The 22,371-nt window shown below is 39.8% G+C and overlaps 1 protein-coding gene across 2 annotated transcripts in view; it reads right to left on the reverse strand.

Annotated features, from left to right (window-relative positions):
* The window catches only part of Kcnh5 (potassium voltage-gated channel subfamily H member 5), a 307,625-nt gene that overhangs the window by 48,863 nt on the left and 236,391 nt on the right, over nucleotides 1-22,371 (reverse strand). For both annotated transcript variants that reach the window (XM_045154767.1, XM_045154768.1), the window contains one exon: nucleotides 11,735-11,931. In XM_045154767.1, coding sequence (XP_045010702.1) covers nucleotides 11,735-11,931 — 197 coding nt within the window. The remainder of the gene's footprint in view (nucleotides 1-11,734; nucleotides 11,932-22,371) is intronic.

The following is a 22,371-nucleotide window of genomic DNA, read 5'->3' on the forward strand; positions in this document are numbered from 1 at the left end:
ACCCAGCCTCCAAAACTACAACAACAAAAAAAGGAAAAAAAGATACTGTCCAGATAGACTAGCTTGGAAACCCATTGCACAACTACCAAATTTATTTTTATAGCTTTCTGACCACAGAAAATATCTGGATTGAGACTTTCTTTGTAAAAGCTTTGGAGGGAAGATGGCTGCATTCAAATGAAGGGGATAAGCTCTTTCCCTTGTGCCCTCAATCTCTACCCCCAAGAGCCCACAGAGAAACTGATCCCTGTGTGTCATTTTAATAACAAGCCATTGGGTGACTCTCAGGTGTGGAGATGTTGTTATAAACGAGCAGGGAGCAGGCAGTGAATCCCATTGCATAACACAGTAAGTGCAGCAGGCTGGATACCATCTCTCACTTTTGCTGGCACAACAGACCCTTTACTGTGGAACAGCACACTGCACAGTGACTAAGTGGGTCATTCAACATCCTGGTTTCTGAACTCTGAGCATTACAAATACTATTTTCTTGCTCAAGAGGAGGCATAGAAACTGAGTTTTAAGCATCTATGCTACAGATTAGCCATTTAATGAACTTGACAATGCAGTCCACAACCTTATCTATAGTAACTACAGAGGTATTGGTTAAAGGGAAGCAAGTTCCAGGTCAGGGTCCAACGCCTCACATTCCCTGATTGCTGCTGTCAGGGGAAATTGGTTTCTTATGTGCAGAATTAGCAGTTAGGGATTTTAATCTGAATTTCCCATGCAAGATTGTGAATTTCCTGAGGGACTGTGCCTCTGCTGAACTCCTGTGGATAACGTTACTCCCTAGAGGATAAAACTGTGGACACAGATGAAATCCGAGTGAAAGCCAGTATCACCTTTAAAAAGTGTGGAGTGAGTCAGGTCTAACCTGATTCAGAAGGAAGACACAGAAAATGAATGACTTTCTCTAGAAGAAATTACTGTAGCTTCCTAAGGTTATCTGAGAGTCTCTAGCTATTTAGTAGAACTGCTTGATTTGATGCCATTGGGAAAAGATCACTTGGCTAGAATACTAAAATCTATGAAACATATCTCCCAGGTGGGGAGAAAAGGGCATTCTATGAAGTCAGATGCTATTTTGGTCACAATAATCAACTATCAGGAATTCAATCTTACCATCGGATGGTTGTCTGTTTTCTCATTTGCAAAAATATATGTATCTTAAACTCCTTGCTAATAAGCATCTATATGAATTATTATATTTATTTTACATTTTATGGTGACACTGAAAACATTTTGAAATCCCTCCTTTGAATAATCAAATGCTTATGAAAATGTGCTCCCCTTGTAAATCTTCATGGTCACTGCTCAGAATTAATGGAAGTCCTTCCAGCTGAAGCCTGATGAGCTTTATATTTTCTCAGATACCTCAGAGCACAGAAGGGCATGAGTCACTTGAGTCAGCTCGGAAATTTAGGGAAGAAATCCCCAAAATGATGAATCACATGGTCAACTATAAATCTTGTCTTGGCATAGGGAGCAAGCAACTCACAAGAATTATGCCTTAAAAATGTTAAAATATGAGGTCTTAAGGATTAAAACTTAATATTGTGTATTTACTAAATTTATATTATATTTATTTATTTGAGAGAGAGAGAAAGAGGCAGATAGAGAAAGAGAGAATGGGGATGCCAGGGCCTCTACCCACTGAAAACAAATTCTAGATGCTTGTGCCCCTTTGTGCATCTGACTTACATGGGTACTAGGGAATCAAACCTTAGGCTTCACAGACAAGCACCATAACTGCTAAACCATCTCTCCAGCCCCTGTATTTATTCAATGACAGAGAATATTCATTGCCCCTTTTTTCCCAAGAAGAAACAAAGAAAAGAAATGTAAGATAATTAGCACAAGAAAAATTGTATGTTAAATTCAAATGAGTATCAAAAGACACTAAGGAAGAAAAGTACTATGCACATTTCAGTCTTAATATTCATTCATAAAACCTTGCTTTTTAATTCAAAAGGAATATTTTCTTTAAATGAAGATGGAATAACAGACCACATGCTTCCAGTGGCCCCTCATCAGTATCAATGTTTGGGAAGTGAGGAGTGGTGAGTAGAATGGGGACATGGTTCCTCCAGCTTGATTGAGCACCTCGATTTGTATTCCTAGTACTACGTGAAGATGCCAGACATGGAGGCAGGGCATGGTGGTGCGCGCGCCTTTAATCCTAGCACTCCAGAGGCAGAGGTAGAAGGGTCACCATGGGTCTGAGACCACCCTGAGACTACATAGTTAATTCCAGGTCAGCCTGGGCTAGAGTGAGTGAGATCCTACCTTGAAAAACAATGCCAGGCATGGTGGCACTGCTCTGGAATCCTAACTCTGGCAAAGTAGAAGAATCCTTGGTCTCAACTGCCAGCCAGTCTAGCCAAATTGGTGAGCTCAAGACTCAGTGAGAAAATTTGTCTCTAAAAATAAACTAGGGGCTGGAGAGATGGCTGAGTGGTGAAGGCACTTGCCTGCAAAGCCTTAGGACCTTGATTTGATTCTCCAGGACCCATGTAAGTCAGATGCACAAGGGGGCACATGAGTCTGGAGTTCATTTGCAGTGGCTGGAGGCCCTGGCGCACCCATTCTCTCTCTCACAAATGAATAAATAAATAAAGCAAAAAAAAAAAAAAAAAGGAGAGTGATTGAGGAAGACACCTAATATTGATTACTGCCTTCACACACATGTGTATGCACAAGCATGTGTGCCCAGAAACACATGATCATGAATACACATACATCACATGCATACCTAAAAAGAAGAAAGAGGACAATGAGGAGAACCGTGGGGGTACTTTCAAAGTGAACAGTGTGGCACAGTACTAAATCTTACCCTTACGTTGGAACTTGGAAAACTCAATCCTTAAACTTCTGCTCCAGAGACATATTGAAGAGTGAAAGATCTACATGAACTTTTGTCATGGAAACTAAATGTGTAAAACTTTTCATCCTGTCCGGAAGACCAACACAGGGCCCTAAATAGAAGCAGCTTGAGGGCTCAGAAAACTCCATAATTATGTCTCTGTTTCATCTAAATGCACAAGACAAACTTCTAGAACTGTGGAAGGTCTACCTCTTTCCACTCCCTTTGGTGGAAGGCAAGACAGCTTGGAGGTGGAAAAGTCGGGGCAGGCCTCCCGGCTGCAAGGATCAGCTGCGTGACCACGAGCAAGTCTAGCTCGCCTCTCTTACAGTGTAATCAAGGTAATGCCTGTGGTGGATAAACTGTGAAGTACCAACTTCGCCCCCCTGGAGGTGAACATTCAAAGCGATATTGACAGCAGGGCCAGGAGTTCAGAATGAATTTGCAACCATGCTGATCACCATCAGGTCAGGGAGTTATAAGTACACTCTGTTCTGATTCAAGAAACTAGGAGAACCTACACAAGACCATCATAAGAGGAGGAAAAGATCATGACATCAAAATAAAAGAGAGACTGATTGAGATGGGGGGGCATATAATGGAGAATGGAATTTCAATGGGCAAAGTGGGGGAAGGGAGGGTATTACCATGGGATATTTTTTATAATCATGGACAATGTTAATAAAAATTGAGAAAAATAAATAAATAAACTAAAAAAGAGAGAGAGAAACTTCTCTTTCAAGCCCTGTAAGGCACGATTCTGGCAATCCCAGCCCCTGATGTTGAGCGATCCTAACTCACTCCACCGAATGCCAAGGTGGCTCTCCTCTCCTGCAAATGCCAAATAAGCTCCTACAAGGCCTTGCAGAATCCGCAGGCACAAATGATCAGGAATTGCAGCTGGAAGCTAACACTAATTGCGATTTAACACCAATTAGTAGTGGTCATTTTCATAATCCAATTTCACAAGGCCCTTTGCCAAAGTTGTCAAGGGTATTGTGTGTGTGTGTGTTTTCTTGATGGCAGTTATTATTCTAGTCACTGATGACAAAACCTATGCCAGGCAGCACAACACATTCATATTTATTTCACCCCTTCATTGACTTATTCAGTTAGGTAGAAGATACTAACCTGGTTATTAGCAATAGGAAATGGCTATTGTAGGGAGCTCACTGTTCAGTTAGAAGTAGAAAATACAAGTGGGAAAGCAAGCTATCACCATCAGTGCTATGAGATGAGCAGCTATGGATGTCAAACCATACTTGGGAGATTCATGGAAGAACTGTTGCCTTGTGTTTCAAGTGTTGACAGTGTTTTAGTGATGCCCTTAAATCAGATCAGAAAGGGTGGGTTTGGGGCACAAAGGAGTGTCCATGTATTATTTAGCTGCTGCACTACAGGGATAGGAGAGGGAAGCAAGCAGAATGGTGGAATTACCATCGTCGCATCCTAGATCACCTCTCCAGTGATGCTGGCATGTACTACTGAAACCCCACACGTCCACAGTCCATGTCCACCAAGCAAACGTTAGGCAAGTTCAATACCCAGTTCCTCCATAGAAGGAATCATTGTTAAAGTGACCTGCTACTCAGAGAAGACATCGTAGGATCCTGGATTTGCTGGAAAGAAAAGCGACAGCTCATTTCTGAGCCTTTGCTGGTGCAGGGGTGAGTGAAACCCCAGTGTCTGATTGCTAGTCAAACAAAAGGCAGGGCTGGGCCTTGCTTCTTCCTACAATTGCCAGCTAACTTCCGCTGAGCAGGGCCACCTGGAAAAGGACCCAGCCGACTGGCATGAAAGGAAGGCTACACACATCTTTCCACTTGGCAATTTGAATGAGGACATTGTTATTTCTAAGGCATATTTTGAAAACTTTATTTGTGTGTATATGTATATGCATGTGTGTGTGAATTTTGTATGTGTACGGGTATGGTTGTGCCATAATGCACACGCAGAGGTCCAGGGCCATCCTTGGAGTGTTCCTCCTCTCCTTACACCTTCTTTTAAAAGAGCTTCTCATTTTGCCATTGCTGCTTGAGAGCTTCCTGATTAATTCTCCTGGCCCTGCCACCCATAGCTGCTAAGTCTGTATTTCAGAAACAAGTACCACTTTTCATCCTGCAAAGTGAGGAGAATCAAAACCCAAGGTGGAGGACTGCTGAGATGGCTTAGCAGTTAAGGTCCTTTCCTGAAAAGCCTAAGGACCCATGTTAGACTCTCCAAGTCCCACGTAAGCCAGATACACAAGGTGACGCCAATACTTAGCAGTTAAGGCACCTGCCTGCTGGTAAATTTGTCAATACTTTTAGAACTTTTTATGTGAAAGTACTAATGTCTTCTGAAAAAAATTCAAACGTAGGGCTGGGGAGATGGCTTAGCGGTTAAGCGCTTGCCTGTGAAGCCTAAGGACCCCGGTTCAAGGCTCGGTTCCCCAGGTCCCACGTTAGCCAGATGCACAAGGGGGCGCACGCGTCTGGAGTTTGTTTGCAGAGGCTGGAAGCCCTGGCGCGCCCATTCTCTCTCTTCATCTATCTGTCTTTCTCTCTATGTCTGTCGCTCTCAAATAAATAAATAGTTAAAAAAAATTCAGACGTGAAAATAATGAATTTTGTTGAATAAGAATTTCTCATTCTACATATTTCTACTAAGTGACGCAGTAGCCAACACAATTGTCAGTGTAATGACATGAAAGCAAAGAGGAGAACGCAGATTGAAGTTACTGGTAATATAATATTTTCCCATATGGCAGTAGCATGTCTTAAATGATACTGATACGAAAGACATATGTTTTTACTGCATTGAGATCTTCTGCTTTGCAGATGTCCAACACACCAACACCTGACCATATGCACTGGGACATACTCAGATTAGAAGGCCTGTTCACAGGTGCTAACTTTACTTATATGTGGTTCTATTTGCTTGTGTTGGCTCTACTGTAAATTTGTTTTTTTAACCATGGTGTAAAAACAAAATTAAAATCAATTTACAAATTACATGCAAAGGAGCTATGGGTATTTCTTCTTCACTGTTAAAACTGCCCATAAATAAGTATAGTACTTTGACTGTGGAATGTCCCCCACAGCCTCGTGTTTGTGATTAAGCCTCACACTTAATCCCTAATGGGTGGAGCCTTTGGGAGGCGAAGTATGGCTGGAAGAGGTGTGTCACGGTGGTGGGCTTGGGGTTCAGTAGTCCAGCCTCTCTGGGTGTTTAGAGCCCCCTCACTCTTGCTGCTTCCTCTCTGATGACAGGATAAGATGGGACACCAGCTCTCTGCTCCTGCTACGCTTTACCTGCCATGACAAAACATCCCCATGACCCCGTAAGCCAAAATGAACCCTTTCCTTCAGTAAACTGCTTCTGGTTGTGTATTTTGTTCCAGCAACCACAACGTAACTGTTGTATCACATATTTATGATCTTTCACAAAAGGCTGCTGTTGCTCTAGGTTAACTAGTAGAAAAATTGCCAGCACAGGACTCCAAGAACTTGCATTTCCAACTCGGGTCTTGCCAGTAACTAGCTAAGGAAACCAGCCAACCACTTAACTTTTTTAATTGCAGTGTTTTCATTTATTATAAGATAAATTGAAATAGGTCTTACACAAGAGCCTTGATTATTGTAAAATATTCCTCTCATTCAAATTAAACACTAGCTCAAGAGCTGTCAGCTCCTTTCTAGACTCTCACAAGTTTGTCCTCAGAGATAAATTGGATTCATCTCCTAGGTGGCCCCATTTCACCTGAGTATAACCTTTCCACAGCATTTTTCTGAATTCACTATGATTTCTCTTCATTCTATAGGTTTCTGGAGTTCAGACATTAGGCCTTTTCCCACTGTGACCCCATAGTTATTAGTAGGAGCCTTTACTAGTGTGAATACACAGTGAATCAGACGATATTTTATGTGTGACACTTCAACAAAGTGTCTCATCAGATGAGGTGCAGAAAATAGCAAACAAAAGCCTTCACTCACCCTATTTAAGTAATCAATGTGGAGGAAAACATGCTCTTGCTATCTTGAAAGTGAAAAAATACTCAGAAATAATTCAAACTCTCAGTCATGCTTAATGTAGCTATAAGTGCTAATGTAACATTTATTTTAAGTTCCCAGGAAATAGAATTCTCCTGACTTCCTCATACACAAATATACCTACCAATTTTTAAATGGTCCATTTTCTTACATTCATCAAACATAATGTCTATATGTTTTCAGCATCTTCTATGAAAAAAGGTTTCAATAAAATTACCAATATATCTGCCAACTTGTAGAACTCTGAGAATACACATTTCTTATTCATCTTTATAAATGGTACATTGTTAGTCCTCCTTATTACCCCATTTGGAAGATTCGCTAGAAGAATCTACAATATTAGCATAGAGTTATATGTATGGTCATGACCTACTACAGGCTAAGAATACAAAGCAAGCTTAGCAAAGCTCAGGTATGTGGAGAAGTCTGGGGGAACCCAAGCACAAGCCACCTGAACTCCTACAGCAAGGGTTGTGGCAATGTATGTCCAATGGCTACAAGGAAATTCACTAGGGATTCAGTACCCAGTGTGTTTAATTGGGACTGCTCAAATAGGCATCGTTGGCCTGGCTAAACCAAAATACTTAAAATAAACTACACTACTCATACAAACTGCATTGTTTGAATAAATAGTCTAAGCACAGAAATCAATACAGTTCACGCCCTGATTGCACCATGGGTGTGTTTCACCTTCAGTGTGAACTAGCCTGACCTCACTCCTTCATGTTTGTGCATGGCTCTGTAGTCACCTCTTATTCTGTGATATTTCCTGTTCATTATAGCCCTCTGGCTTGGTAAAGGAGATATGCTTTCTAATAAAGGTAAAGGATTCTATTTGCTTCCCTCTAACTTCCAGCACTCTACTTTGAGCAACTGACACACATGAAAAGCCTATGGACCACCAGCCACCTACTTTATAGACAATGCTTTAGGGAAACATTTACTAGTATAGTATCTATGGCTGTGACTATGGGTTGTGTCTTACCCTCTATACAAAAATGATATGTTGAATCCTTAATCCCCAACATTATGGAATTTAGAGGTAACTAGTTTAGAGGTGCTTACAAGGGCCAGAGCCTTCATAATGGGATTAATGCTTTTATAAGAGAGTCCAGAGAGCTAGGCCCTCCTTCTCTCTCTACCACATGAGGACACAGTGAGAAGATAGTCATCTACTGTAAGGTTCAGGAGTGACCAAGACCATGGAAACCACTCTGAGGCAAAGATGGAAGCTTTTCTTCAGGAAAAGCACAAGCTGCCAGTCCTGACTCTCAAGAGCAGAGCACAGCCACCCTGAGATTCCAGATAGTGCACTTGATAGGGCTCTTCAGTTGGGGAAAAGTGAGGAAGGGAAAAGTTTAATAAAAATTTTTTTCTTTAGGGAGATCTAAGATAGCCAGGGCATGACAACACACCAGTGGCCAGGTGACTTATAAGATAAGGGGGCAGGAAATCACGGCCTGGGGGCATTGTTAGACAAGGAAGGGATAATGGCTAGGCAGTTTCTTGAGGAATGTGGATGACCCACTCCCTTGTGTCTGTCACCATTCTGCTGTCTTGGGTGACTCCATTTTGGCGAGCCCATCCTGACCTAAAATCTACAAACCAGTGAAACACTCCACCTATTAAAAACCTGACCTTAGGGATGGAGGGATGGCTTAGCAGTTTACATGTTTGTTTGCCTGCAAAGCCAAAGGACACAGGTTTGAGTCCCAGGACCCACATTAGCCAAATATACAAAGTGGCACATGTGTCTGGAGCTCATTTGCAGTGGCTGGAGGCCCTGGCACACCCATTCTCTTACTCTCTCTCTCTTTCTCTCTCTCTCCCTCTCTCTCTCTCCCTCTTTCTCTCTGTCAAATAGGTAAGTAGAAATAAAAGATATAAAAAAGAAATGTGACCTTAATTAATAGCTATGATTGCTAATGAGATCCAAAACTCATGATGAACATTATTTTGGTTATACAATTGACAACTGTTTAGCACAATAATGTTTATAGTAATAGCAATCAAAACTTTTCATTAATAGATCAATAGGGTTTAAGTAAGTAAGTGAATGAGCATCTGTAAATTGTGGGGAGATGGCTGTCATTTTGAGAAGCTAGACATGTCATTTTGAGAAACAAGACATGGTCTATAAAAATACAGTTTTTAGAGCTGGGCATGGTGGCACACGCCTTTATTCCCTGCACTCAGGAGGCAGATCAGGGAGGATCACCATGAGTTCAAGACCACCTTGAGACTCCATAGTAAATTCCAGGTCAGCCTGGGCTAGAGTGAGACCCTACCTTGAAAAACTAAAAAAAAAAAGAAAGAAAGAAATTAGAACCAGAGAGGAGGATTTAAATCCAGACCCAGACCCATGAGTTTGTTGCCAACTATGAGTCCAGTCTCAGTACCTCAACCTCCGTAAGAGAGAAACAGAGATTGCCCTACCTTGTTTGGTGACATTTAGTAAAATTACACTATATAAGATATATGCAATCTATGTGGTGGTTTGAATAAGATGTCCTCCTCCCACCAAAACCCATGTGTTTGGAACTCCTGGTCCCTAGCTGTTGGAAAGTTGGGAGATGAAGGCTTGCAGAAGGCAATGTGTTGTTGAGGACAGACTTAGACTTGGGTGTTATTACCAGCTCTCTCTTGCCAGAGCACAGCGCATTCTCTTGCTAGTCTCTTCCACCTGCTATAGAAGGATCATCTTGCCCAGCCTCTGCTATTATTATGCATTCCTCTGCCATCACGAAATTTCTCCTCAAAACTATAAGCCACAACCAAACCTTTCCTCCCATCAGCTGATTTGGTCTAGGTGCTTTGTCCCAGCAATGAGATTGTAACTACAACATACCCATATCAAACAAGCTCAAAATAGTAGTTAACGCTACTAGCCTTCGGAAGATATTTTCTTAAGTTATCTTTTACACTTTTTCTGCTGGGAGTGATGTGGCATAGACTGACAGTACACCCTATTCCCACAATCCACCAAGTTACTAAAGAATCTATTAGGAATACTGGGATAGAATTATAAAGAAAAAGGCAATGCAGAGCATGACAGGAAACACATTGTAAAGGGAAGAAGCTATCTGATATAACAATGGTACCTTCAGAGACAAGCATATTAACTCTGGGTCCTGAGTAAAAAATAAAACAGAAAAAGAAGCTTTCCTGTCTCTGGCTTGTCTTCCTATAGGAAGGGGGACCCACATTAGTATGGGTGTGTGTGTAAAAGAGGCCATAAGTCTGGTAATGAACACATTTTAAAGAAGCAAAAGTTATTTTGTACTTATGATTTGTTTTAAATATCCATCTTTGTGAACTTACATTGCAAACATATCATTAATTATTTAATACTACTCCCTCTTACCCCGAGTTTCTTCGTGTGCTGTGAGGAGGAAACAACTTCCTATTTTATGTTTCAGGGATATTATAAATAATTCATGAGATATGGCATAAACAGCATGCTTTGAGGAGGACAATGACAATATGTGTTCTGCAGAACGAAGGTGTGATGGATAGGGGTTTTGGTAATCTTGCAGGATGGGAAAAACTCCAAATCTGATAAATTATAGGTGGAAGAAGATTTAGTATAAATATAAAAACATCAAATAGCCAACAGACCGCCTGTAGATGAGAAACTACTGCAGAAAGTACAGTGTAGACCAAAGAAACAATGAGCTCCCTAAGAAACAAGTATGAATGTTTGCTATTGAGCTCACACTAGAATAACTCTCCCACATCCATCACTCCGTAATGTTTGTGCTTCATGTACTTATGCACACAGGAAGCTTCTTGAACAGAGTCTATATTTAATCTCTGTTGGTCACTATAGCTAGTTACTTGTCCCAAAGGTTATATATATTCAATGATAATTTGTTGGCAGAAAAATAAACTGAAGATTTTGTTCAAGTGGTGATCAAATGTTTTAATACAACCAGTAGGATTATCATACCTGCTGGTCTTATCTTCTCTTCAAACCTGAGGAAGAATCAAAGTGATTTAGTTCTGTTCATTTCTACACTGCTACCATGTAGACATTAATTTCTCTCTTGGTTAACTTGTCTTCCTCCATGCTCACTACAGGGAAGATTTTATGTAAGAGGCTGCAGAAAGGAAGGATCATCCTTTCTAAATACTTCAATATAGGCAGGCAATATTTTGTATGAAATTCCTTAAGTGCAGTTATCCAAACATGTATTTCATTCTTGGCAATAAAAGTGTTCTATCCAATGTACAATAGCCTATAAATCAGAGCTAGGAGATCTCTTTATGTAAATTAAATTTGTGTCAGACTCATCAGTAAAAAAAAATGGTAATAAAGATTAAATTTTCAGCAGCAGTACAAAGGAAAGAAATCCTATACCTGTTGGTAGGATACGTCAGTGTGGCTAATCAATTTTTGAGATACTGTTCTTTGAAAGAATTAATGGAGAGTAAGCTTTGTGAACTGATTACTAAATGAGACATAATTTAAAAGCATTGGAAATGTAAAATAGGTAACTAACTGGATTGGCCTTACCAACTTTCAAGAAATTCATGCAATTTAGTAATAGACTTTGCCATGCATTTTGTGGTGGTGTATCAAAAGCTCCAAGATCTATGCCTGTGTACAGTTCGTCATTCATTTGTTTCTCCCCAAAGACTCAATTATTTACTCATATAATTATGGTCTCTTCCATTAATAAAAAAATAAACAAAATACAGGTAAAGAGAAATTACATCAGTCCACACTGATAGGAATGTACTACTTGAAAATGAAATAGCTAGCTCATTGAAAACGAAATAGCTAATGCCACATTAGTGCCCTGGAGAGCAGTCAGGGGGTGTGGATGCAACATACCCGCTTCCTCAGATTGCACGTGAGAGTGAGGTTCCTTGAGAATGAGTTGGCAAAAGCCGTGTAAAAGTCGAGGACTTTGAGCAAGGCTTCTCTCTTGATGATGTGCAGGTCACAGTATGTGAGTGCCCGGACATTGGCACATGCATGAGCAAGGGTGGTTTCCTTCCAGAAGATGTCTCCAAACACATCACCTTTCCCTGGAAAACAAGGTTGCATGTTCAAGTACCTGCCACAGCATCCAGCATACTCTCCAGGGGTGTTCAGGTTACTATCTGGTGTTCATCTCCTACATAATGGAGAGTGGAGCGCACAGCCCTCATACATGCACGGCAACCTACAACTCTTTCACATAATGAGCAACAGCACCATGGCTTCAGTTCCTGATAGAAATCTGGAGTGGAATGAGGAAATGTAACTCAGAAGACAAGCTAAGAACCTTATTTTAGCAAAAAAAAAATTACATTATCTTCTACACTTAAGTTTTCCCACTCTGTCTAGAAGGAGCGAAAGTGGCTTCTCACTTTTCTCCTTTGTCCTGCTCCTTCTGGGAAAAAAAAAAAAAAAAAAAAAAAAAAAACAAGACAAAGAAAATGCAATGTACAAAGTCTGCAGCTATGGCCACTACAAATCTAGAGTGGCTGAAGTATACATTAAGTCAAATTATACAGTAACTAAGTATAGTGTTCTGAGCAGATTAAGACTTGTCATGTTTTAGTCTTCAAAGCATGTCCTTCCCTCTTGATGTCAGCAAACCTTATATGGTCTCACAACTCAGTACATGAACTCCCCAACCTTAATTCCTATGCTTAAGAAAACGAGTTGATTAAAATATAGTAGTGCACACTTGCTACTCCATAAACTTCCATTATGACTGCTGTGTCAATATGGAAGACTTTGAAAAAAATCTTACAATCACACAATTCACCTACTCAAAAGTGCACAATGCATTGATGGCTCCAGGAGCTGCACCATTCCACATCAGGAGTATTGCACTGCCCAGAGGGAATGATCCAAGGTCGTATGTCAAAGGTCCCTAAGTGCCTTTGTGCTGAGGCAGTTTTCTAGGATCCCCTGGCTTCTAAAGCGTGGTCAACGGCTTTCTTTCTTTTTCCTCTGCGGGGAAATGTTATACCCAGGTGAAGGAAGTCTTCCTAAAGACATTCAGTGGATGACTCATTCTTTCTTTACTCTCTCATCACAGAGATGAACAAATGACTTTCTCACCGTGCATGTTAAAATCAGAGGATGGGTAGAGAAGAAAGGTTGCCTATAACCCTTCAGAAAAATCAAGCAGCACAGAGCACAGAGAGTGTAACCACAGAAATGAAAGAAAGCAGCAGACACAGACGGAAACAGAGAGGTCAAGGGAGCAGAAGCAGACTGCTTGCCCAAACAGGCAGCTGGCAAGCTTTCAGAAGCACGACTGGAGACTCAGCCTTAAGAGGCGCTCCAGGGGAGAAACACAAAGCCTGCATGTCTTAGAAAAGGTGCTTAGACCATCATGTGATCACCAGCATCAACTAAACAAAATGTGCATTTAATTAATTTTGAGCAACTCACTTGTTTATGGCAACTCCAAAAGTTCACTGTAGCTGGCAATACCAATTGAGAACTCAGCTAAGTGTATGAGAGCTATACATTTGTCCCAAGGGAAGAACATGAGAACCCTAGTAAGCAAATAAAGTCTCAAGGGATAGCTACGCAGCATCATGCCAGCCGAGGGGAGACTAACTCCTGAAGTTTCAAAGATAAACTCCATGTTTATCTGAATGATGGATTTCAGAAGTGTGTGCAGGGCAACCTCTTCAAAAACAGGATTGCCAAGTACAAGTATTTATTCTAACTGCACAAGCAGAAGTGCTGTTACCCGTGAGGCGCTCACTTACGTGAAGTAGTGTTTGTAACAGTCCAGTGAAGTGAGGTCAGATAAGGACCAATACATTTTAAATGATATGAAAGAAATACTGGGTTTGTGGAGATGGCTTAGTGGTCAAAAGTGCCACAAAGGTAGGCTGTACAAGCCTGGTGATGAGGGTTCCAATCACCAGACCTCACATAAAGTCTGATGAAAATAGAATACGTGTCTATAATTACAACGGGCTTATGGCAATGCCAGACCGAGTCAAGAGAGTCCTGACGCTCGTGGGTCTGCTGGCCTGCTCCTTCCAGCCGCAAAACAGTTGACAAGTGACCCTGTCTCAAGTAAGGTGGAAGACAAGGACCGGCTTCCTGAGGTTGCCTTCCATATATGCGCCATGGCGCATGCATGTCCATGCACTTGTACACACACACGCACACGCGCACACACCAACGGAAGGAAAGAAGGAAGGAAGAGAGGGACAGTTTTTAAAAAGATATATTAGGCAGCCACTAAATATCACAGACTATAAAACTGCACAGAGATATTGCTACTACATAAAATGAAGTCAGAACAGCAATGCAATCACACTGTATGTTCCCCACACCACCCTCTACCACTCATGCATACATACAAAGCTAGAAAGCTATGCATCAGAATGACAGGTACCCACTAAACTACAGGGCAATAGATGGGCATTCCCTGACAACTTACATGAATCATTTTGTAAACAGAAGAAAAATAATTGTTACATTAACATAATCAATGGTGCTGCAGAAATGTTTTTTTTTTGCTTTTTTCAATTTTAATTTTAATTTTTTTATTTTATTATTTATTTGAGAAAGTGAGAGAGGGAAAGAGGCAGACAGAGAGAGAAATAGAATGGGCATGCCAGGTCCTCCAGACACCACAAACGAACTCCAGGTGCATGCTCCACCTTGTGCATCTGGTTCATGTGGGTCCTGGAGAGTGGAACCTGTGTTCCTTTGGCTTTTCACGCAAGCACCTTAACCGCTAAGCCATCCCTCCAGCCCCAGAAATAAGTTTCAACAAGGCTCTATTGATCTACTACTTGTTCCTTAGCCTCTACATTTCTTAATTTTCTCTACTTATTTTGTTCTTACTTTTCCCTTAAAGTTATAGAAAAAAGATTGCATTTCACTATGCTTCATTTCCATGAGCCTGTCTCAAATTGCCAAATAGAATATGATTACTGATCCACTTATAAATGCTCATTGCTCTTCAACTGTTTGATTTCCAGGCACAGTACACTGTAACAATAACTGATGCCTTTGACTCGGTAGCTTCACTTCTAGGGATTTGTCCAAAGGTTAAAAACTGTCATAAGTAACACTCAGAGCAGCGTTAGTCATCAACGTCCTGCTGTGAGAGAAAGAACCACTGGCTCAAAACCAATAGAAATCGCAAAAACTTTTGTAAATTATCAATTGGTAAAGATTTAAAATGAGTTTTAAAGAAACATAAAAAAATTCTTAAATTATGATATGAAATAAAAACTGGCATAAGGAATATATGATTGTGGTTATAGCCATAATAAAACATATAGAAATAAATCTGAGGCACCAAAAGAAGTGCTTTTAAGAATACTTTTTCAGGCTGGTGACAGCTTAGCAGTTAAAGCGCTTTCCTGCCAAGCCAAAGCACCTTGGAGGTTCATTTTTTTTTTTTAACATTTTTAATTTATTTATTTGAGAGCGACAGACACAGAGAGAAAGACAGATAGAGGGAGAGAGAGAGAATGGGCGCGCCAGGGCTTCCAGCCTCTGCAAACGAACTCCAGATGCGTGCGCCCCTTTGTGCATCTGGCTAACGTGGGACCTGGGGAACCGAGCCTCGAACCGGGGTCCTTAGGCTTCACAGGCAAGCACTTAACCACCATGCCATCCCTCCAGCCCTTGGAGTTCATTTAATTCCCCAGCACCCACGCAAGCCAGATGCACAATGTGGTGCATACATCTGGAGTTTGTTTGCAGTGGCCAGAAGCCCTGGCACACCCATTCTCTCTCTGTCTCTTCCACTCTGCCTCTTTCCCTTTCTCAAATAAATAAAAATTAAATATTAAAAAGGACTATACTTTTTCTTCTTAAGAGGATTTTTCAGGACAGAACCAAAGTATATTGTAATAATGTTGCTATTATTAAGTTAGATTATTATTAACTTGTTAATTGATAATAAATTTAGATAAAAGTAAAACAAGATATATAACTAAAAGAATATACATGTAATTAATAACAACAAATCACTTCAATTGATATACTTGTTACTTCCTTTTATTCTGTTTTCCGGTTTTTTTTTTCTGTAATGAATATGCTTATTAAAAATTATGAAAATGGTACTGGGGACATGGCTTTGTGGGTAAAGTGGGAATAATTCTATTTTACTTTTTTGGGAAAGCTGCACACTGACTTCCATAGCAGCTATACCAGCTTATAGTCCCACCATGAGTGAGGGAGAGCTCCTCTTTTCCCACACTCTCACCAAAATCCATTGTCATTTGTTTTCTTCTGAGAGCCATATGATTTTGAGATAGAATCTCAAAGAAGTTTTAAATATTATTTATTTATGTAAGAGAGAGGAGAAAGAGAGAAAGAAAAAGAGCACGCATGGGCACATCAGGGCCTCTTGCTACTGCATACAAAATCATGACTCATGTGCCATTTTATGCATCTGGCAAACCCCTCAGCCCATCAAAGTAGTTTCAATTTGAATTTACTCCTTTTATGGCTAAAGACACTGAGCCTTTAAAAAATAATTATTGGCCATCTATATATTTTTTTTTCTATCTGTTTAGTTCATTGGTCCATTTGTTGATTAGCAGTGAGGTTTTGGTCTATATATATTTCTATTTGTTTTGAAAGCAAATATATTCTCCCATTCTATAGTCTATTCACTTGGCTGAAAATTTCTTTTGCTGTGCAGAAGCTTTTTACTTTCATGAAATTCTATTTGTTAGTTCTCATGGCCATATCTGTGCTAATTAGGTTCCTTTCAGAAAGTTTCTAGCCTGCTCCTGTAGGCTGACATGTTTTCCTATAGAAAGTTTGGGGGCTTTAAATTAAGTCTTTTGATCGATTTTGAATTTATTTTTGTGCATGATGAAAGATATGAAACTAATTTCATGTTGCTGAAGGAAGATATCCAGTGTTGACAGTACCATTATTGAATAAGCTGTTTTTCTCCACTGTATCTTCTTTGATACCTTTCTCAAAATTCAAGTGTCCATTGCTGTCTGGGTCTTCTGCTACGTTCCGTTGGTGTCCATGTCTGTCTATGTGTCAGTACTACGCTGTCTGTGTCATGGAAGCGCTGACGCATTGTTTGAGGTCAGAAAATGAGCTGCCTCAGGTAGTGTTCTTTCTGCTTAAGATTGCACTCGCTATGGTGCTGGTTGGGCCTTTTAGAGGCAGCAGGCTTCATCATAGGTCTCAGATGCCAGATATGGAACTGCATGATTTGATGTTTGCCCAGCTGACTACTAATCTTGCACTGGTCTAGTCTCTTTATTATTTTTATTCTTTTTACAGAGAGAATGTACCATTATGTGTTAGAAGTATGTAACTTGTGCTTTCATTTTATAGGGTTCACAGTTAAAAGACTGTCTTGAGTTTCAGAAGATACTTTAGGCTTTTGAATGGTTTGGGGATAAAGACTATGGAAGATCAGGCTGGAGAAATGACTTAATGGTTAAGGCACTTGCCTATGAAGCCGCAGAACAAAAGTTCAAATCTCCAGGTCCCATGTAAGCCAGATGCACAAGGTGGTGCATGTGTCTGGAGTTAGTTTGCAGTGGCTAGAGGCCCTGGTGTGCCCATGAACCCTGTCTCTCTCTCTCTCTCTCTCTCTCTCTCTCTCTCTCTCTCTCTCTCTCTCTCTGTCTGTCTCATAAAAATAAAATGAAACAAAAATATACGGGATATATAAAGCTGGACTGAGTGCATTTTACATTGAGATGGTCATGAGTCTATGGGGCCAGGAGCAAAATGTGTTCATTTAAGTGTAAAATGCCCCTCAAGTGTTTGTGGTTTAGTCACCAGCTGGAACAGCCTTTGGGAGGTGGAATTTTAATAGAGGAGGTGTTTTTCTAGAGGTGGACCTTGAGGCTGATTAGTCAAGCCTATTTAGTGTTAAGAGCTAGGTCTTTTTTCCTTTCTCTTTCTTATTTTCTCCTCCCTCCCTTTCTCTCTTACTTCCCCTTCCTATGGATATGTAACATTATGAGCCATCTGCCTTCGATACTTTTCTCTATCATGATAAGCCTTCCCCTTTAAACTAGAAACCTTAAATAAACTCTTTTCTACCACAAGCTGCTTCTGCCTGGGTGTTGTGTCTCAGCACCAAGAATGAAATTCCTATAGCTACCTATGGTATTTTGTGTTTCTATAGGAATATTGGTAATTTTTAATGCTGGGAAGAACTTCACTGGAATTTTTATGGTGATTGTATTGAATCTGTAGATTACTTTTGGTAAAATAGTCAGTTTTACAGCATTAAATCTGCCAATTCATCAACTAGGGTCTTCAATTTCATTATTCAATGTCTTAAAATCTTCACTGAAAGTCTTTAACTCTTAATTTAATTTTTTTTCTTTTTTAAAAATTTTTTGCTTATTTTCATTTATTTATTTGAGAGCAACAGACAGAGAGAGAAAGAGGCAGAGAGAGAGAAAGAGAGAGAGAGAGAGAATGGGCACGCCAGGGCCTCCAGCCACTGCAAACGAACTCCAGATGCGTGCACCCTCTTGTGCATCTGGCTAACGTGGGTCTTGGGGAACTGAGCCTCGAACTGGGGTTCTTAGGCTTCACAGGCAAGCGCTTAACTGCTAAGCCATCTCTCTAGCCCCCTTAATTTAATTTTTTTCAATGTTAGGGATGAAACTTAAAACGTCAAGTATATTGGGTAAGAGATCAATCAGTAAGCTACATGCTTAGCCCCCAAGTTATTAAAAAATTTGGAAGCCTTTTGTCTTATTGCTCTGGCCAATACCTGATAAGAAACAACTTTAGGAAGGAAGTGTTCATTTTGGCTTAAGGTTTGAGTGTATATGGTTCTCCTGGTGGGCAATTCATGTCAACAGGAGCATGATGCAGCTGGCTAGTCCCATCCCATCTCTGGTTAGGAAGCAGAGTACAAGAAATGCCTATGCTCAGCTTTTTCTCTCCTCTATTCAGTCTAGGACTCTCCTCCATGGAATGGTGCTGCCCACAGTTAGAGTGGGCCTTCTCACTTCAATTAACCTCATCTAGAAACACCTTCACAGACATTTTTAAAGATTTACCCTTAAGCAATTCTAGAGCCAATCAAGTTGACAATGGAGTTTAGCCATTAAAATGTGGAAATAAATGTATAATGTGGAAAGAATTATAAGCAATTAAAATATTAACTCATGAAAACCATTATTCCCTACTTCTCCAAAAATATTACAGAGATAAATATAGCAAAGTTAATAATTATAAATAACTATAATCCTATCATCAGAATTCACATTACAGATTACTTAATACTAATTTCTTCATGACAGAACTCTGATTAAAATTATGTAATATATAGACTAGATAGTAGCCTATTAAATCACTTTAAAAGATATTTGCTTTGTTAAGCTTTTAAAGTTACCTAAAATATATGATTCATTTCACAACATTTTTTTTAGAGAGAGCAAGAGCAAACAACAAAGAGAGAGAGAGAGAGAGACGAGAATTGGTATTCCAGAGCCTCAGCCACCACAATCAAATGTCAGATGCTTAGGCCACAGAGTGGGCATGTGTGACCTTGCGCTTACCTCACCTTTGTGTTTGGCTTATGTAGGATCTGGAGAGTTGAACATGGGTCCTCAGACTTCACAGTCAAGCACTTTAACCATTACAGTATTTCTCTAGCCTGTGCCACAAAATTGTATAGAACTTCTGGGAAGGCAGTTTTTTGTAAGTCAATGAATTATTTTACTAAATAAAACAAATTTCACTAGTGTCCTTCTTTAGGGCATAGTATGCACACTTACATAAATCTACATAAATTACAGCTGTGCAATGCGAGACTATGCATGGAATGTCAATAGAGAAGTGTTCTTTCTTTGTTGTGAAGATTTTACACATGTTCAAAGATAGGAACTTTCATGGCTATAGAATATTTGATGCTGGTTTTTAGGTCAGCTCCTGCTGGGTGCAAATAGTCCCAGATATAAACATTTTAGAGCTTGAGTGAACTAACCTCTCTCAAAGCCCTAAAATAGTAGAAAAGCTCACACCAACAGGAAAGTTGTTGTTTGTTCTATTTATATTTTCTCAGTTTCTTTGCATCAAACCTTATGAAGTATCTCACTGCCAAACCCCAGGAAACAGGATTATAAAACAGAACTTAATGTTAAACATTAATATGGTAGGAAATTATGTGAATTTTAAAGACAGAAAAAGAGAGCTATAACATAACTAAAGGAACAATACAGACTGTAGTATGTTTGGGGATTATGATTCCTATGGGGTTAGTTTATCAGCTAGATTTCTTGCTTATTATGAGACACATTATTTGGTGAGTTAATGATGTGGATAAAATAGATGCACAATATTTATCATTGTTATTTATCATTAGTAATAACTAACTCATCCAACAGATTCTTAAAGTGCCATCTAAATTTCACTTAGGTGGTTTTCTGTGAGAGTGTTACAGAGTATAATAGTGGCTGTATTTGATCATCCTCCCTCACTATGGACTTAATCCATGGACAATATTCACTCTTTCTTAAATATATTTTCCTGTTATACTTTAGTTATACAAAATAAATAGTTATTATAGGAATCAAATTAACATATCACAACATAGTTACTACATATGTAAATGTGCCAAGAGCAGCTAAAACATAGTGATTTACCAAAAATATCTTAAAGACTACAGCAAATACACAAGAGAAGAGAAATGAATGGCATCAACTTAGTACAGAAAATCAACAAATAATTAAGGCTGAGAAAAAGGAACAAAAAATAATGAACTGGTCAGAAGACAAATAAGAAAATTACAATAGTCTCCACCTGTCAATAGGAACCTTGGATCTAGGGCTGGAGAAATGGCTTAGTGGTTAAGCACTTGCCTGTGAAGCCTAAGGACCCCGGTTTGAGGCACAAGTCCTCAGGACCCACATAAGCCCGATGCACAGGGGGCACACGCATCTGGAGTTCATTTGCAGTGCCTGGAGGCCCTGGCACTCCCATTCTCTCTCTCTCACTCTCTCTCTCTCTTTCTCTCTCTCTGCCTCTTTCTCTCTCTCTGTCTGTCATTCTCAAATAAATAAAATAAAACAAACAAACAAAAAAAGAACCTTGAATCTAAATGGGTTAAACAATCCACAGACATAAAGTGAGTGAACGATTTTTTTAAATGCCCACTTATATGTTTTCTATAATAAATCTATTTTATCTTTAAGGACATGTATAGACTGCAAAAAATGGAAGAATCTATCCCATTAAATAGTGACCTGAAGAGAACAAGGCTAACTATACTTACATAAGATAAGACAGACTTTGAGTTAAGAATAAACTAATATAATGTGGATAAAAAGGCCACTAAAGTAATTAAATAAAATAATTACTTACAGGGGGGCAATTCAACAAGAGAATATAACAATTACAAATATACATATTCAACAGCTGAGCACATAAGTATCTAGAAAAGAAGAACCATGATTTCAGGGAGGATTATATTTTTGGCTCAAAATTCAAAGTAATACTGTCCAGGACTACAGGGAAGGTATAGTGGCATGACCAGTTTGGACCAGGAAGTAGAGAAAAAGGAATGCTAGAGTTTAGTTAGTTCACTTTCTTGCTTTTCCCTTTTATTAGGTCGTAGATCACAATCTATAAGATGGTACTTTCCAGATTCAGGATAGGTTTTCTCTCCTCAGTAAAAACCCCCTAGGAATATCCATCATAGACACACGCAAAGGTGTGTCTCATTATTGTCAGAGGTACTAGCTGTAATCCAATCACATTGACAATCAGTTGATTCTAAAGAGTTGAAATCTAGGAGAATTAGAGAGATGGCTCAATTGGTAAAATGCTTGCTGTGCAAAAATGAAGACCTAAGTTGAGATTCCTAGCACCTACATAAAATCTGGATGTGTTTGTGGGCACCTATAATTCCAGAACTGGGGAGACAGAGTCAGGAGAATATTATAGGCTTGCTGACAAACTTGTCTGGACCAACAGGTGAGCTCCAGGTCAGTGAGAGAACCTTTCTGAAAAAATTAAAGTACACAGTGATTGAGGAAGACACTGATAACAATGCCTGGCCTTCACATGCATGCTCACATATGTGCATATGCAGCTTCCCCCCCCCCCAAAGGCACATACCCACATGTATATGAATACACATACACACATGTAGACACACCACATAGGCCCATGCAGAAAAAGCAAAAAGAACCGAATCTCAAAAAGATGTCTATACTCTCATCCATTGAAACATTATTCAAAATACCAAGGTACAGGGCTGAAGAGATGGTTTAGTAGTTCAAGCAATTGCTGGTGAAGCTAAAGAACCCAGGCTCAATTCCCCACGACACACGAAAGCCTGATGCACAAGATGGAGCATGCATCTGGAATTGATTTACAGTGGCTAAAGGCCCTGGTATACCCATTCTCTCCATCCCTCCCTCTCCCTCTCTCCCTCCCTCCCTCCCTCCCTCCAGTTTTATCTATCTCAAATAAATAAATAAATATGAAAAATAAATCATTTATGAAAATAGTAACTCTGGTATTGGCAACTACATGGA

The sequence above is a fragment of the Jaculus jaculus genome, chromosome 7 (genome assembly GCF_020740685.1).
Source record: "Jaculus jaculus isolate mJacJac1 chromosome 7, mJacJac1.mat.Y.cur, whole genome shotgun sequence".
Taxonomy (NCBI): domain Eukaryota; kingdom Metazoa; phylum Chordata; class Mammalia; order Rodentia; family Dipodidae; genus Jaculus; species Jaculus jaculus.